The sequence below is a fragment of the Elephas maximus genome, chromosome X (assembly GCF_024166365.1).
Source record: "Elephas maximus indicus isolate mEleMax1 chromosome X, mEleMax1 primary haplotype, whole genome shotgun sequence".
NCBI lineage: Eukaryota > Metazoa > Chordata > Mammalia > Proboscidea > Elephantidae > Elephas > Elephas maximus.
Window position 1 is genome coordinate 146,197,604 of NC_064846.1, and position 18,578 is coordinate 146,216,181.

The following is an 18,578-nucleotide window of genomic DNA, read 5'->3' on the forward strand; positions in this document are numbered from 1 at the left end:
CATCGGAAAGTGGGAGTGATCTTATGACTTGCAGATATGAAGCGTCTCAGAGGTTCCACACGTGTGAGTAATAAGAAGATGAGCTTAGCAGAAAATACACCAAGTCTCCATTTCTATCATTCTTTCTGCTTCTTGTCAAAGGAGAAAATTCAGATAAGGAGCCCAGAATATTGAAAATTCCATAAAAATATGACTTCATAATTACAGTAAGAAAGACTTGGGCAGGAATAAAAGACTGAAAATTGTAGTTTAAATTATGGCTCTTTCCTACCTCCTATCCCCTCACCTCCCTAAACAGAGCATGACTATTCATCGATACTTTAAAACCAAAATTTAGTTTCTGGGATGAAAAAGGCATTAACTTTTATAAATGAAGGCCTCTGTTATGGACTGAATCGCATCCTGCCAAAATGTGTGTGGAAATCCTGGTGGCACAGTGGTTAAGAGCTGTGGCTGCTAACCAAAAGGTTGGCAGTTCGAATCCACCAGGCACTCCTTGAAAACCCTATCGGGCAGGTCTACTCTGTCCTATAGGGTCACTATGAGTCGGAATCAACTAGATGGCAATGGGTTTGTATTTTTGGGTTAAAATATGTGTTGGAATCCTAACCCCTACACCTGTAGATGTAATCTTATTTGGAACTAGGTATTTCTTTGTTGTGTTAATGACGTTATAGCAGTGTAGGGTGTGCCCTAAACCTAATCACTTCTGAGTTATCAAAAGAGCAGATTAGATAAAGAGACAAGCACCAACTAGAGGAAAGACAGACACCTCTAGGATTGCCAAGGGCTATAGAAGCAGGAAGAGACATGGATCTTCCCCTACAGCCCAGACAGCCTTCTTCTAGAGCAGAAGCCGTGAATTCAGACTTCTAGCTTCCACAATTGTGAGAAAAAAAGTCTCTTCTTTAAAGCCACGTACTTGTGGTATTTGTGTTATAGGAGCACTAGAAAACTAAGGCAGTATTCATAAGCTTCGGCAGTATCTTTACATATGGTATGATGAAGATGAAGGAAAACAAATGGTAACAAATTTATATATCCATATTGGATCTAGGAAGCTATTGATTTTCAGCCTTGGAAGAACTTCAAAAGCCTTTTCCTCATTAAAAGCACCAGAGGGGGAAAATAAACAAAACACCGTTCTAGTCAGTTATTCGTTTTCCATTTTAGTCAGTTATTGGTTTTTAGGTCTGTGTCTTAAACTTACGTGTTTTTGGCTTGTCCATCCCGAAAGCACATTTGTCCCACTAATGCAGCAGACTGGTCTCCCAAGCACTGCAAGTATAAATGACAATAAAGTATAACTAACTAACACAACATTTATTAATTCCCTATTTAAGCATCGTCAGAGGACTTCTTTTTCCTTTAGCAAGAAATGAATTGTCTGTTTCTAGCATTTCTTCCATCTGGCCATTTTTCCCAGTTAGAGAAATCATTCATTCATTTATTCAAAAGATTCTCAGTGACTCACACTTTGTCACATAAGAACAAGAATCAGCCAATTCTGCTGCTGTTACCCATTAGCTATAGTTTAGGAAAGGGGGTGATAGATTATCTAAGATACGGGAAGAAAGGGGGTAGGGTTGAGGAGTGGCAGGGAAACGTTTGGTGTTAAAACTTACCCCGGATATTGGCACACCTTCCAAGGCCCCAGCTTTCTAATGAAATTTTAAAAAAGGATTATGAATAATCATAAACTTTTGGCTTTATTAACATAACTACAACATTAATCAACACAAACAGCAACATGCTCTGTCATGTGGGCAGACGAGACCAAGCAAGTGTTTTAACTGCATGAGTAATAGAGATAGATGCTAGAAGTATTCTTAGAATTACAAGAAGAGACATGGCGTTATAGAAAGAACATAAGAATAATGGATGGGGGAGTCAGGAGACCTGGGCTTTACTCCTGGTTCAGCTACTAGTTAGTGGTAAGCCACTGAGCAAGCTGCTGAAACTTCTCTATGCATCAATTTGTGTATCTACAAAATGGGGGCTGGGCTACTTGATCGCCGAAGTCCATTAGTACTTTGTTACTATTGTCGTTATCAAGAAATGACTAACATATCCTTTAACACGAACACAGAGTATCTGTCAAGCTAGCATGGAACATATTTATTTTGGAAGGCTGCATTTCAGCAATACTTCTTTCTACTCAAACTGGTCTTAAGACATGCAAGTAAGAAGTACAAAAGTTTTCAGTTTTTGGATATTATGTGTTTACCGCAAACATTATTTTTCAAGTTTACATAAGCAAGTGATAATTTATGTTACAAATAGTGGGTTTTGGTTTGCTCAAACACAGCACTCTAGGAAGAAAAACAAGATTTAAGTGGCTGATTGTGTATTTCACCAAGTAATTCTTACTGATTTTAAGGAGTTAGGGGGAAAGAAGGTGATCCTTAAAGTAAGAAAACCCAAAAAAACCAAAGCCGTTGCCATCAAGTCGATTCCGACTCATAGTGACCCTATAGGACAGATTACAACTGCCCCATAGTTTCCAAGGAGTGTCTGGTGGGTTCGAACTGCCAACCTTTTGGTTAGCAGTCGTAGCTCTTAACCACTACGCCACCAGGGTTTCCAAAAGAAAGAGCACACTAAACTAAAGCTTTTGACTGACCCCTCACTCTGCCATTTGTGAGCAAGTCTCCGACATCTGGGAGCTTCAGGCTCCCTATCTCTGTTAAACAAAATCTACCTCACGTGGTTATGAGGACACGGAAATATGGGGAAACCTTTTGATAATAGAAAACACCACTCCGGATACCCATTATTTTATTTCTTTCAAGCTTTCTGGTTCATTCAAGACCTACCACTTTTATTTATTGTATATATTCTGTGAATATCTGAACCTGGATAATAAGGGTAAATGTAATAAGAGGTTAAAGGTCTTAAAGCAGATTAATAGGAAATAATAGTCTTTGCTTATACTTTCGAAATTAATCAAACTACCCGAAGAATCTACTACATGCATTCGGGCATGTAAACTGCTCTGTTTTCTTCATGGGGAGGGGCCTCTGGCGAATTCCTGGCAGCAGACTCTGGTGAAACATGCAGAAAAAGTGACAGCGCATTTCCAACTAACTGGTCTAATAAGTTAGTCAAGCTACTATTTAAGAGATGTCTAGGACATTTAAAAACCCATACCTGATCTCCCTATTATGATAAAACGCATATTGTACTTTGTAATGGGGAACATGAGAATTTCTTATTCCAGGAACTGCCTTAGTCTTTTTATTTTAGAAACACTCTCTCAGTCTTATAAAACCGGCTGCCGTCGAGTCGATTCCGACTCATAGCGACCCTATAGGACAGAGTAGAACTGCCCCATAGAGCTTCCAAGGAGCGCCTGGTGGATTCGAACTGCCGACCTCTTGGTTAGTAGCTGTAGCACTTAACCACTACACCACCAGGGTTTCCTCAGTTTTATAGAAAACTGAAAAATAAATAACATGATTAAGTTAAAAAAAACAAAAACTACTAGGAACCTGACTACCCCAAACCAAAAAGCCAAACCCATTGCTGTCGAATCGATTCTGACTCATAGCAACCCTATAGGACGGAGTAGAACTTCCCCATAGGGTTTCCAAGGAGCAGCTGGTGGATTCAAACTGCCGAAATTGGTTAGCAGCCGTAGCTCTTACCCTTAGAGGCTCACAGAAATTCTAGACACATCTGTTTAGCAAATAGACTTTTTTGGTTGTCTAAACATAAATGGAAATGCACTGTATCTTTTCCAGATGAATGGGTAGCATAATTGGTGGGCAACCTACTCACCAGGCTATGAGAGATTTTCTATAGTCAGCAAGGGGGAAAAAGGGGGACAGAAGCATAATATTTTAAATGCAAGAGACAACTAGTCCAGTTAAATGTTTTTCAACCCTCCTTTGAAACTATTTCTCAAAAACAGTCTTTTCCCCTGATCCAAGGCAGTTTTTGTTGGCAGCTATGAAACTATTGAAGCACTTTTATTGTAGTAAGCCGTGACTTAAAAAGAAAATTCCATGTTTCCTTAAAAAGCTTTAATACAGTAGTGTCCCCCACTATCCCATCTATGGTTTCACTTTCTGCACTTCCAGTTACCCTGAGGTCAACCACTGTTTCTAGGGCTTGTGTTCCAGTAACCTTTATCTTACTTAATAAATGCCCTAATGCTCAAGAGTAGCAATGCTGGCAATTCAGATCTGCCAAAGAGAACCGCAAAGTGCTTCTATTTTATTATTATTGTTGTTAATTTCTTACTTTATAAACTTTATCAGAAGTATGCATGTATAAAAAATATATAGTATATATAGGCTTCAGTACTTTCCATGGTTTCAGGCATTCACTGGGGGTCTTGGAATAGATCCCCTGTGGATAAGGGAGGCCTACTTTATATATGTGAAATATTTAAAAATTCCTGCCTAAACTTTATCCAGAGCACTTAGTGTTCAACTCTATTATAACTCTGCAGGAATTTCTAACATTTTTCATGGAATACCCAAACTATATATATATATATATATAAAATATATTTGCAATTCATATTTATTCCTAAATTGAATCATGAGTTTCAGATTTTTGTGCTTAAACACCAGTCCAATTCTCTTACAGGTTTTCATTCCTGATGTTTAATCTGGGATCCTCAGTGATGCTAAGGACACTTTTTGCTAAAACTATTCTTCTGAGTGTCAATGAAGCCAACAGTAAAAATGTCCGTTATGGAAACTAGTTTAATTAGCAATCACAAATCAAAAACAGACCCTTTGCTTTCAGTTTCTTGGCTAAAGTTCCACTCAGGTTGTCAAGGAATCTAATACATAACATGTTTTGATCATTAAAAGAGATTTAACAGGAAAAAGAATACCACAAATATGTGAGTTCCTCCTATAAATTAAAAACAGATATCACAATTACTAAAGTTATTTGGATTATAAGAATAAACTGGGTTAAACAGTCCCATGCCACCCTCTGTAGTTAATTAAAAGGACTCTCATATTTTTCTAGGTTATAAAACTATTTAAACAATAATAAATCTTAATTTTACATACTGCCAACATTCACAGAAAGTCACAGATCTCTTAAACTATAAAATGTAACACATTTGATTTTTGAATTCTGAAGAGTAAAGTTTTTTTTTTTAAAAAGAAAGACAAGGTAAGGGTTTTTCTTTTTTACCATGAGGCCATAGATCTCAGAACAACTCCGAACATTGGGAAGAATCGCCATTGGAACTCCAAAAAAGCTGAAAAAACAGTAAGATCTTATTATGTATATAACACTGTTTTAAATAAACATCTGGAACCCTTTATGTACTTTAAAGCCAAAAATGTAAATAACTTTAGAAAATGGATGTATTTGAGTAAATAGCAACAGAAAAATAATCCAGCAGACTTAGTTGTATGATTCTAACTTGATACAAACAAACAAAAATTAAAAAGAATACGGAAATGGAACTTTTCTAAAGGACTCTAATCTTCCTTGCAGAATAATCAAGACAATAAATTAGCCTGCTTGTTATATAGGCAATAATAGTCTCTCTTACAAAAACACACAATATAGACTAGTCTATACCACCCACATGGTAGTTGAAATACCAACGATTAAATTTTGGTGCCCCACAGATATTAGAGAATAGTAAGATTCAGGTTATAAACAGGCAACATATCTGGAAAACTACACTTCTGGCAAAACATAACTTACTCGCAGAGCTCTTTATCCCATTCCAAAGAATGAATGTTAAAAAGCATCGTCCTACTGGCATTTGTTACATCTGTACAATGGACACCTCCTTTGGCTCCTCCTGTCAAACTCTAAACAAAATAAAAAGGACATGTTGAATTTGGACCTATTTACAATTTAATTTACATTTTGTTAAAGGCTATAATTAGCAGCAATGCACATAAAGCAGGATAATAAAAAAAGAAAAAATTCTTTTTTTTCTTTTTTTATTAAAGGACATTTCAATTACTGAATTTCTAGTTTTAAGCAGTGTCCAATAGAAATATAATGAGCCACATATGTAATTTTACATTTTCTAATATCTACATGAAAAAAGTACAAAGAAACAAGTGAACATAGTTTTAATAATACTGTATACTTTATTTAAACCAATATATCCAAAATATCATCATTTCAACATGCAATCAATAAAAAACATCAAGACATTTTACCTTCTTTTGTCTTGTACTCAAGTCTTTGGAATGTGGTGTTTATATGTACAGTGCATCTTAAGTCAGACTAACCACATTTCTAGTGCTCAAGAGCTACATATGTCAGAACAAAAACCAAAAACCCTTTGCCACTGAGTTGATTCCGACTCATGGCGACCACACAGGACAGAGTAGAACTGCCCCATAGGGTTTCCAAGGAGTAGCTGGTGGATTCAAACTGCTGACCTTTCGGTTAGCAGCCGAGCTCTTAACCACTGCGCCACCAGTGCCCTTAGAATAGTTCTAATTCCTCGATGGTTAAACAAAAAATTAGTTCTGTTTTCATCCTCTTTGGAAAATACATGGGGTCATAGTAAATATGGCAATTGAAATAATGGCCTCAAGGATCTTAAAGAACCCTAGGTTTTTTAAATGGTTTGGATTTCTCTTTTTTGGTGTTTGATTGCTTTTCTTTTTTAAATAAAAATTCTCATTGGGTTGTGACTGCACAGACCCAAGCATATATCTTAAAAGAGTTTTAAACTCTCCAACATTAACCCTCTTGTACCTGAACTGGAAGCTCTCCTGATTTCCTTTATATGAAGCAATAAGAGGTAAGAAAGGAACAAAAGTGGCTAAGTGGCACCATGTGGAATACAGCCAAAATGTGGTCCCTTGAGTCTCCTGCAGCTCACAGTTCCCACACTCTGCCTTACGGTTGGTTCGAGGCAGTTGTCAAAGCTACTCATACAACCAGAACTTACATGTGTGAACACTGCTGGCCATGAGCACAATCACAATGTGTTCGGATCAAGCACAGGAAAGGGTGGAGAAGGTGCCTCCTCTAGACACATGGTTCTGAAAGACTCGCTCTGTACATCCAACAAATGAGAATAGGAACAATATTCCCTTGGAGCTCCCTTGGATGTTGAAAAAGGTAATCACATACTTAATGAAGAATATACAAATGAAATTACATGCCTGGGATTTGGTTTAAAATTATCTGTGGGGAGAAAAAGCATGGCTTGGCCATATGTTGACCATTGCTCTAACTGGCTCCCTGATGTAGAGGTTCATTGCATTATTGCCCCTGTACTCTGGGATGTATTTGAAAATGTCAATGATTTAAAAAAAAAAAAAAAAGGAACTCTGGTGGCACAATGGTTAAGAGCTCAGCTGCTAACCAAAAGGTTGACAGTTTTAATCCATCAGCTGCTCCTTGGAAACCCTATGGGGAAGTTTTACTCTGTCCTATAGGGTCGCTATGAGTCAGAATTCATTCCACGGCAAAGGGTTTATAATAAAAATAACAAAAAACAAAAAAGAAATAACCATAGAACGTGTGCTTTTGAAATCTATCTGGGAAATGTTTGAAGGGTTAGTTCCTACTCATCCATGTTCAGCTTAGGCAAAAATGTTAAATAACGGAAATTTCTACTATAATTCAGGTTCATATTATGGCTTGATTATGAGACAGCTGTGTAATCTTGAAAGTGAATGATTAAAGCAGTCTGTGTTTTATCACAGTTAAATGGTAGTAGGAAAGAAATGTATGGTAGACAAGAAAGAAAGGCTACCTAAACTACTTATTCCAAGAGTAGTAGATATGAGATACAGTTTTGGTAATTATCTTCCATTTTTATTGAAACAAGAAAAAATAAAAAGTAGGCAAAAATGCCTCGCAATGGGAGGCTTTTAAACGTCCTGTTGTTTCCTGAGTGATTTTTCTTAATGTTGTTAAGCTAGAAAATCTGAACTCTCAGTAGAAGACAGTAGTCAAGGCAATCTAAACATTTTTCTGAAAAAAATTCTCCATACTTACCTTATATTTAAACATACCCAAATAAGCCATGAATCAATGGTCCCAAAAAGAGCTCTACCTTCTTGAACAGCTTTTCGGACTTTTCTCACATGGTCAAGGAGCCAACGAAGTTTCACAGCACTGAAGTAAGTGCTAATTGGAAGGCCTGTCTTGGACTACAACAATTATGAAATTGTTAACTATGTTAGCATGTTTAACGTGTTTAGCATGTCAGTTAGCATCTTAAATTTTATCACAGTTTAAAACAAAACCACCAAACCAAAAACTCACCAAATCACAAAATATTCAAATGGCTATAAAGACAATCCCACTGTGTTAGGAATAAAAATACTTGTCCTATCTCACGACAGAGGAAAGCATGTTGATGAACAAAGATCAGAGTGATATGTTTGCAGTTCAAAGGTCATCCACATAGCAAGGCAAAGAGAAAATTAAATGACGCGATGCCCTTTAATCTAGATGGTGAAAACTTAGATGCTAACTTTTGAGATAAATTTGCATTACATGTAGTACGTAGTCCAAAAACCTGCTTTTTCATTTTATATCCCATGAAGATGATATTTAAACCATAAAAAATCAGAATATATTAAATTATAAACTAATGACCATAACCAAAAATTTTATATTTTAAGATATAAGACTTAACAGCAACAAATACATATGTATATAGAGAGATATATACATATCTCAATAGGTATAACTATATAAATAAGTGATATCAAATGAGTGGAGATTAAAGTACAACTCAAAAGACAAGCCAGATGAAAGCAACACAGAGTTGGTCCATGTAAGAAAGTTGTCAGCTAAATTCAGTGAATGCATTGAACAGAGGAAAGGTGGACTGAATAAAGGTTAATGGGTAAAAACGAAACATGAATGGCCATATCAAGAAATGGGTCAGGTCCAACTTTTATTTTTGTTAGTATATTAAATACCAAATTTATTTACAAAGGTTGATTAAAGGTAAGTAGTTAAGAAAATACGTACATAAAAATAACGTAACTCTTTCCCCTCCCCTGAACACTATTCTAATTTATCACCTAACTACAGAAAATACAATTCTTTTTCCTTCTTCTGTCATATGGGTACGCTTCATAAGAAAACGCAAACCAAAGGATTTAATGCATTAATACAACCTGTAAGTTCAGAATCTCAACTCAAGGTTTTCTAGATTTCCTAGGGGGTTAAAAAAAAAAAAGATCAATGCTCAAAAATAAATGAAAGAAAATAATTTAAGGGAATATTCTTAGAGTTGAAGGACCAACAGTCATCTCACGGGATGACAGGAAAGACCCCACAAAGTCAATGAGGTAGTACATACCCCCAGTGCCATCAAGTCGATTGCGACTCATAGCATCTTATTTTCATGATTTAGGTAGAAAGTGTAAAAGTTGCCTAAAATGGTATCACAAAGACAAACATACATATCTGAAGCAGTGTGTGGCAGGAGGTGGGGGTGGGGTAGGACAGGAATAGGAAATGGTTAAGAGTTTAACCAAGACCAGCATGAAGTTATCTGGGGCTGGGTAGGGTGGAGAATGATTGGTTAGACCACTGTAGTTAATGGGGTTTCAACGCCAGTTTCAGAACCAAGAACCAGAAGAAAATGCCATTAATAGTCCTACTGCAAATAAAAAAGGGATAGCTGAAAAATACAATAAAGAGAATTCCTTTTGCTAGTAGAAGAACTTGACTTTGACCTTGCTAAGAAAAATGCCTTGCCTCTTTCAAAAATTGTTTCTCCATTCATGTATCTGAAGAGAGATCTACATAAGGAGTGAAAATTAGGTCATATTTTACTAGCCTTCTTCATGTGAAAAAAGTAGAAGAGTAGTTCAATAAAGAGCTAGAGTGTCTTCTACTTTCTCTCTCTCCCTGAAGCCAGGTGCCTAAAAACTCAAAAGCACCTAGAACTTTCTTCGATGGGCAGTAGGAAACAATAGCGATGGATTCAGAAAGCATAGTTGAATTAAAAGTATGCCTCCTTTGGGGAGTATGGCTTAAACCACTGGGACACACTACGATTTCCACCAACGTGTCAACCTTGGTGTACTATTGCTCCAAACCACCACAGGGCAAGAAATATAGGAGGGTAAAAGCTTGAGCTAGCCTCAATTGTCTGTGGAGAAATATTCTATAAATTTTATCAAATAATTATTGTGTAATAAGATGTTTAAAGGCCCAAATAGCTTTTCTGGTAAAATCTGTAAACTTTTTTTTTAAGTAGTCTTATGATATACTTTTGAAGAGCTCTCTTACCTTGACAAAGTTATTATTTCCTGGAATTCTTCTCCTAAGACAATCAACGGTAGGCTGGGTTCTTAGATCAAGCCACACTATAAACCAAAATATAATAATATACATGAAAAAACTTCATAATAAAATCAGACCTTAATGAAATCACCATCAAAGATAGGAGAATGATTAGTTTCCATAAGCAACTATGATGCTAGAGCTTTGGAGATGGAAATTAGAAATGAACGGACATATTGTTAGAAGAGAAAATAAATTCATGAGGGAAAATTTAAAGCTTTTATGAAAAATTACATACCAACTTAAAACAATACATACCCTTAGGGCACTTATTTTATACCTTTCTTATGGAAAAAATTTAAGAAAAAATGTTTTGAATATGGATTTTCTAAGCATTCATGAGTACAGAGAAAATCTAGAATCTAGGCCAGTGTGGAATGCACAGCCCAGGATCAAGGCACCATGTATAGAGGTCTACCTTAGAAAACTTGGGAGCATTTTGGGACAAAGACAATGTAGAGAACCTGATTATTATTATTGAGGGAAAAAAGAAGATTCAGTCTATTATGTATGAAATGCTTATTTACATGAAAACCTTTCAAATATGCTAGAACCTTGCATCCTTAAAAGAATTATTAAGAAGGCACCATTCTTTTTACTGGATTGTAAAAAAAAAAAAAAATCTCCATTTTAACAGATTGACATTATCTTTACTAAGTAACTATTGTGCACATTCTGATCCCCTAGGAGAAGGATTTCTGTTTTGCTTCCTGACATAAAGCTGTTGTAAAAGGTAACTAACAGGATGACTGGAGCTTTTTGATTTTTAGATTCAAGTTTGCTATTTAACTTTTGTTAACTTTTAATCTGTTCGTGGTCACTGGATATTTTTAGGGCACTGACTGTGCTTACATACCTCATGAAAAGACTCAAGCCCTGAGTCTATTTAAAGGGCTCCAGGGAAGATTATACAAGCTTGCCCACTACACACTTTGAATGTCAGCAGTTATTGTCTAGTTGGTTCACTCTTAACTATGATTATTTATCTTTATTTAAAAACTTCCTGTAGTGAATTTTAATCCATTTCTTAACTTGTCATTCTCCTGAGGGCTGTCACTGCTTGATTTTAACAGTGGCTACTTCCATGAGATTTAAGTTGGGGACTTCAGGATACTATATTGTTTTCTGTAGGCATGAAAAGCAGCAAAAAAAAAAAAAAAAAAAAAAAGACATCACAATCAAGGAAATAGGAGGAAAAAAAGATTAAGCACATGAAAATATCTGCCCTATAGATGACATCTCCATTTGCTGCCCAGTATCCATTCCTTCCGCTTCTGGGAGCAGTAACTCCAATTTACTTTAGGAAATCATCTCTCCCTCATTTTTAGCCATGTGGTTTGCCTGAGATTTGACCCTACCCCCAGCTCTAGTATGGGGTCTTGGCCGCAGTGATTGGTTCAGAAGAGAGCACATGGTCTATAGTCAGCCTGATTGGGATCTGTGCTCAGTTTACAAGAGTCCCTCTTCTCAGCTGAGCTTGGCAGTGTGAGGCTTGGGCCTGCTGCCCTCAGAAGGGTAGAGCTGACTCTGCCATATTTGGAGCCAGTCCAGAATAGACAGTGTTGAGGAGCATCCAGGTGATATTGTCTGAGTCTGCAATCAAACAGGACCTGAACTGAAGTATGTTTGAATTACCACTGGTTCCATGAGCAAAGGAATTCCTTTTTTTTTTTTTTTTAATTACTTAATTCAGTTGGGGTTGAGTTCTGACTCACACAAGACATTAGCAACATCCTTGTGGAGTTGGCAAGATCTCCCATGTCCAGGGAACAAGGCCAGTTCACCTTTTACACGGTGGCAGTATTGTATAACTGGGACAGAAGTGGATCTTCCTGACAGGCAAGGAACTCCAGCAGGTGTTAATGTCTTAACGGGAGTAACCGGAAAAAGTGGCGGAACTGGAGAGAAAAGTTTTGTGTCTGTGACAGGCAGAATGAAGGAGCACATCTCAATTCTCAGTGTTTCAAACTACAGTGGGTTTAAACTCAATGTTAGTTAAGTTTCGATTACCTACTTAAAAATGAAAAAGCCTGGAGTATAATAGAAAATATCAGAGTTCACTGCACTTGGTAAGATAAGTATTGATTTTTGAAACTTTTTTTTAGTCATGTGGGTGTGCAAAAATATTTTCTTACCAAGGGTCATGAACAAATACATTTGAAAGCCACTGCTATTTAGTTACTTGAAGCCTTTGAGATGAGTATTTTCCCATATTTTAATGTATATATAACAATCACCATTGTTGTGTGCCTCTGGGTGATTCTGATTCATAGTGACCCAATAGAACGGACTGCCTCATAGGGTTTCCTAGGCTGTAATCTTTACAGGAGCAGATCACCAGGTCTTTTCTCCTGTGGAGCTGCAGGTGGGTTTGAACTGCTAACCTTTTGGTTAGCAGACAAGCGCTTAAACATTGCACCACCAGGGTTCCTGTAACAATCACTAGGAAGCTTAAAGATAGTGGGCCATGGGATGGGGCCCAGAAATCTGCCTTTTAAATAGATGCCCCCAGAAAGCATTTATCAGAACCATTTGGAAAACTATGAAATCACACATCCCAGGCCTTATGTTGCAGAATTCTGGTTGCAAGTCTAGGCAGGGCCTGAATCTCTATATTTTTGTTAAAGTTACCCCAAGTTATTCAGTAGTATATTGAAATCTGAGAATCTCTTTTCTAAGCTTGTTACTTAGAATAATGGGATTTATCCCACTCATTAGTTTAAAAAAAAAAAAAAAAAACTATTCAGGTGGCTCCAAGTCCCAGTGGCTCTGGGAATGCTACTGCTTCTTGACAAGGACCCCTTAGGTAACAGGGCTCTTCACTCCCCACTTGAAAGCTTGCAGCTATGGCTAACAACAGTGATATCCACAGAATTAATCCTCACCAAAAAAGAATCAGAATACTGGGTATGAAATCAGGAGGCCAAAGTTCTACTTCTAGCTTTGCCATCAACAAAAAATATGTGCCTTAGGCAAGTCATTTTACCCTTTCTTGGCCTTGATTTCTAAATATAAAATAAGGAGGCTGGATTAGATGGTCTCTAAAGCCCATCTCCTTCCATTATTCTATGATCACAGAAGGCTGTCATAATATTTACTTTGTATCATCAAAGACTTGAAGGCAATTAGAAACATGGATTAAATTAGTAAAACTGCCAAAGAGAAAAATGTCAGTGGTTGGTACACTACACCAAGCAATTCGCAAATGCCCACAATGAATTGAATTTAAAAAAAAAAATTAGAAAACTAATTAAAGGCGCTAAGATGACTGAATTAGATTTGCCAAGAGAAGACTCCAAGCAGGGGGGAGGATTAAGCCCCTTGGGTAGGTAATTTCTGAGGACAATCAAAAGAAGTGGCAGCTCCAGATCTAGCATCAGCAGTCAATTTCCCCCAACATGTCTGAGATGGAAGGCCAAGAAGTGAGTGAGAGCCAGAGCACCAATACCTGAGGAAGTAGCGGCAGCTGGAACTGGAGAGCCAGAGGCAACAACGGCAAATCCAACCGAGCGGTCAGGAGAAACTGGAGCGGCTGGAGCATTAGAAGAAATAATGGCATTTCACACTAGAGATGGCCAGACTCAAGGTCTGTTCTCTCGCTCACCACTTTGGAAATTGATGATCACCTGGGTAAGCTCATCAGAATGGGATGAGCCAAGGTTGTTTTACACATTTGAGTGTAGAAAAAGAAAAGGAAGAGACATTGAGTGGAAGGGGAACACAGAAGTCCAGTCTGAGACAAAAGTATTTCCATTTGGATGAAGACCAGATAAATACCTGCTTTTTGCTCAGAATGACTCTTACCTACCTACCTGGCAACATTTATGTGTCCTAGTCAGAAAAGTGAGTCAGTTGGTTATCAAGTGTTCACCTAAACCCTATATTGAAATGATGGGTGATGTACAACGGAGTTCATCCCTAGGGGATAGCTATGTTAGAAAGGAATGCTAATAAGCATGTCACAATCTCTGTCATCGTCATTCGCAGGAAGACACAAAAAGGCTGCTTTGGGGAGACACAGTCCCAAGAAAGCATTTCTCTAGTAGGGTAGAAGGAGGTAAAGGCTACCTCCACAAAAAGAAACAGTATGTCTAGAGGGGACAGGGAGTTGCTAAGTTCCAAAGTGACTAGGAGGAAAAAAAAAAAGGAAAATAAGACAGTAGGGAGTCTAGTCTACCTCTAGAAGACACGCCTCTTTTTCTGGACCAAATAAATCAAATCTAAATGGTTCAGACCATCAAATGAATGGGTTAAAAAAGAACGCTACTTGGATATGATCTGAAAACTCCATTTGTATTAAATAAAGTCACATCTAATATATGTCTGACAGATGTACATTGTTCTGGGAAAAAAGTTTTAAGAGTGAAGAGACCTGCAGTAGCTTCAGTTCCCAGGGGCTGGGGTTACTACATTTAGTGACCTAAGTCAAAAGGCCAAGGAAGAGATTATTTTTAAAATATTTAGAATCACAACACCTCACAAAGTCGCATAATTTTTGGCTAATAATATCAATAGAAGGGAAAAATACATCAGAAATAAAACAAAAAACTAGAGATAATCTAAATTATTTCTAATTGACTTAGAAACAAAGGCAAATAATAAATTTCCTCTGAGATAGTCTGTTATGATGTGCTTCTGACCTGACAGAAAGACATTTGGGCTCCAGGTTATAGAACAAATCTAACCAAGGACGGCTCGCTAACGGTTACCAAAGTGTTATCAGGTTGTATTCCCCACAAAAGACTTGATAAAACAGATGTAATTGCTATATGTTACCCCTTGGCAAAAGGTAAACTATTAATTAGCAGGGTAAGAGGTCGTTTGCAAAGGAAAAGAGAAACTATTGACTGCCACTCACCTGGTGACATTTTCTCTAATCAGGTGGGGCCCAAAGAAAGACAAAAGAGGGGTGGTGAGGAGTAAATTAAAACTTACTTCCTCTCACATCGCTATGAGTCAGAATCGACTCGACAGCACTGCGTTTTTTGTGTGTTTTTTAATGCCAAAATGTGGGGGCTGAAACTTATTTCAGCTCTTAGGTGTCTAAATGCCAAAATGCCTGTGGCTGACATGAGTGTGTGTGACCAGAGGAAGGATCTGCATTTCCTCTGTGAACACCTGTCATATGTAAAACAATCATAACCATCTTGCATTCCTGGATTAGAAACCCTAATTCAGTCAATTCAGAATGGTGGTCATGGCTAACACTTCCGGAAGCAGCCTTACAATCTGCCAAGTACTGTTGTGAGTACCCTACATGTATTAACTCTTACTGATCTTCACTCAAGCCCGTGAGGTCCCTACTTTTAATTTCCCCAGTTTAATTATCAGGGGAAGAGACAAAATGGTACTTAAGTGCGAAAGTAAGATTCTGAGCCTAGAGATCTGAATCCAGGATTTAACTTCTATGATGTGTAGGTATAGCCTGCATGAATTCATAGTCTTAAATGGGATCAGAAGAACTATTAAGGATCGGAGATCTCAAAGGTGAAATCTAATCCACTTCCTCTGTATTTAAATTAATCTGGCCAGAGTTGGAGAATTCAATCATTGCAAAATACAGCAGTGTTTCTTTACCCAAAGATAGAAGATGATGTAAGGCTTTCAAAGAACCATGTAATCAAAGACTTGAAATACTAAACAATAAGTGGATTTTGATAAAGCTGAATTGTCTAAACCCTACGAAAGTAAAAAATCTCTCTCCCAGAGCAAAACAAAATCCATACTTTTATTGTTTAGGGCTAAATGTGCTTAGGAATTTTAGGTAGTTTGCCTTCTATGGTTTTCTTTAATGCTGATACTTTAAAACAGCTGAATTTCAAAAAAGATGAAAAGAATTAAGCTCAAGATTCCTTCAGATCTCAGCAGATAATTACATGGGTTTAATCACTGGCTTTAAGTTAACCAGTGTGTATGAAAAAAAAAGGCAAAGAGGATGACCACTTTTAAAATTACAACACTCTGCATAAAGAGTTATATGTCATCTTACAAGTGGCCAGAATTTAAAATTCTTACGGTCTCTAGATTTTCTGGAGCCATGGGGGCTGCGTGAACCCCTGAAACTATTGTCCTGAGATAATCTTTAAACCTTAAACCAACTCCCTGAAGGCTTCTTCTTCAAACCAAATAGTTTAGCTTTACTAGTAAAAAAAAAAAAAAATGTCTGCCTTGAGCATTATGCTTTTTTAAGAACTATCTATATAAGATTAAAGTGACAAAAGCAACTGGAAAGATTAAATAGGAAAGAAACTTAGAGGGCAGTGAGTTTCCGTTAATGGGGTAAGTCAGAAAAGGAGGGTAAGAATGGTGGCACAACTTGAAGAATGTAACCAATGTCACTGAATTGTACATGTAGAAACAGTTGAATTTATTGGGGTATGTTTTGCTGTCTATATTCTCAACAATTTTTTTAAGTCAGTTGAGATGACAAAAAAAAAAGTTATGTGCCATAGAAAACTTTAAATCAAACATCTTTGGAAAAATGTTTGCGATACCATCTGAACAGGGAAAAAAAATTTTCAGAGATGAATGATAAGGTAGATGGTTTTCTTTAATATACTAAAGGCCTTAAATCAGTTACTTCTGCCTCCCTGGATATTAGTCCTTACTACAAACGATATGTTTATATCAAATCATGATTTGTGTTCTATAGAAAGTTACCAGAGTGAGGTTTACATAGTGCTAGGTTTACCATGCACACCTATCAACCGCCATTGTGAGCAACTAAACCTGGCCAAGAAGAGGACCAGCTGGGCCATCTTAGACAGCATCAATGAAATGTGCATATGAACATACTAAACGTATTACATCAATGATTCAAGTATTTTCGTCTTCCACATTTGAGTCATTTGTGCTTCTTAATCATTTCAGCGTGTGGCTTTTTTTGTAAACCCAAACCTTTGTCAATAATACTTAGACGGTAAGGTATTTGGACCACTAATAAAAGTTGGTTTTGGAAGGAAAAGGCTGGAGAAAACAGAGGGGGCTTTGGAAAAGAACATTGATTAAGATAATGTTAAAAGGGAGGGGGAAAAAGCAGGAGAGGAAGAGTAGCCAAAGGCCTGCTTCAGAAGCAGGGCCACAAAACTGCCACCAATCCACCAGTGAGGTGATCATAGTAAGTGGCTGTAGCATGGCACAGTGGCTGAGAAGCTGTGATGCAAGTGATATGTCTCCCTTTTAGATACCCCACCGATATTTACACCTCACTAATCACTGAATTAACAATTAAATTTTAAAAATGTATAGAACTTCCAAAACAAGACATCTGGGCCCCAATGGACCCCTTTAAATGTTTTTCCGTGCTCTTAATTGTATCTGCTGTCAAAGATGTCAGTAAACGAACACACCTCCTTTACTGCTTTTTCTTGGTCTTTACCTTCTTCAACAAGCTTATGCCATGTCTACCAATAACACCCTGAAATTCTCCTATCTTGGTTTCTCTACTAACTGTACCAGGGGTGACTGAACTCATTGGTTATCAAGGACTCCTGAACCATTGAAAAAAAAGGCCATTTAAAAGGCCATTTTAGAAAAAGAGAAATATAGACGGCTCCTTTCATCTGCTTGTCTATAACAAACACTGCTCATCAGTTATAAAGTTTTGTAAGAGAAAAATGACAGGCCTAGAGTGATAGATTTGTAAGAGAAAGAGACAAGGCAAGAAAAAATATACCAAGAGAGAAAAAAAAGTTTAAAACCCACAAACTGTGATATAAATAAGAAAAAGAAGCTCAAAGACAAATATATGTGAACATCTGATTCTGTTTCCATCAATCCAACACTGTTGCTCTAGGATAAAGCTGCTACAGATTTAATTTTTTTTATTCTCAACAAAAGACCTACATGGTGATGTGACACCTTAGTGCTTTCTTGGATGAAATAAAATTGGAGGCAAAATCTATCCTTGTCATTACTTACTGGTTTTCTCTTTCTAGTCAACTACTCTCTAATCCTTTTCTAGTTCCTTTTCTCCTTCTAGGTTCCAAATACCCCATCCTTAGCCTTCTGTGTTACCATGCCATCTGATTCACCAGTATATGCCTAGGGGTCATCACAGAACCTGGTACAGAAAAAGGCACTTAAACGTTTGTTGAATTATTTTTATATTCACTCCTGTATTGAATTCATCTACAAAAACCCAAACCTACTGCCGTCGAGTCGATTCTGACTCATGGCACCCCTTAAATATTAATTTCCTTCTTTTCTGTCAGGCTACAAATATCGCAGCCCTGTTTTATTTTTGCCTCTTCTTTATGCTCTATCCAATTTGAAAACATACTGGTTGTGTGTTTCCTTGAACAGTCCTC

The 18,578-nt window shown here is 37.2% G+C and overlaps 1 protein-coding gene across 4 annotated transcripts in view; it reads right to left on the reverse strand.

Moving 5' to 3' along the window:
* Positions 1-18,578, reverse strand: part of GK (glycerol kinase) — a 64,074-nt gene that overhangs the window by 24,238 nt on the left and 21,258 nt on the right. For 2 of the 4 annotated variants that reach the window (XM_049872155.1, XM_049872157.1), the window contains exons 5-11: positions 10,216-10,292; positions 7,974-8,111; positions 5,686-5,795; positions 5,161-5,227; positions 3,781-3,798; positions 1,626-1,661; positions 1,211-1,278 (exon numbers count right to left, since the gene is read on the reverse strand). In XM_049872155.1, coding sequence (XP_049728112.1) covers positions 1,211-1,278; positions 1,626-1,661; positions 3,781-3,798; positions 5,161-5,227; positions 5,686-5,795; positions 7,974-8,111; positions 10,216-10,292 — 514 coding nt within the window. Of the gene's footprint in view, positions 1-1,210; positions 1,279-1,625; positions 1,662-3,780; positions 3,799-5,160; positions 5,228-5,685; positions 5,796-7,973; positions 8,112-10,215; positions 10,293-13,717; positions 13,802-18,578 lie in introns of all 4 variants that reach the window. The other 2 variants (XM_049872158.1, XM_049872156.1) reach the window with 2 other exon arrangements.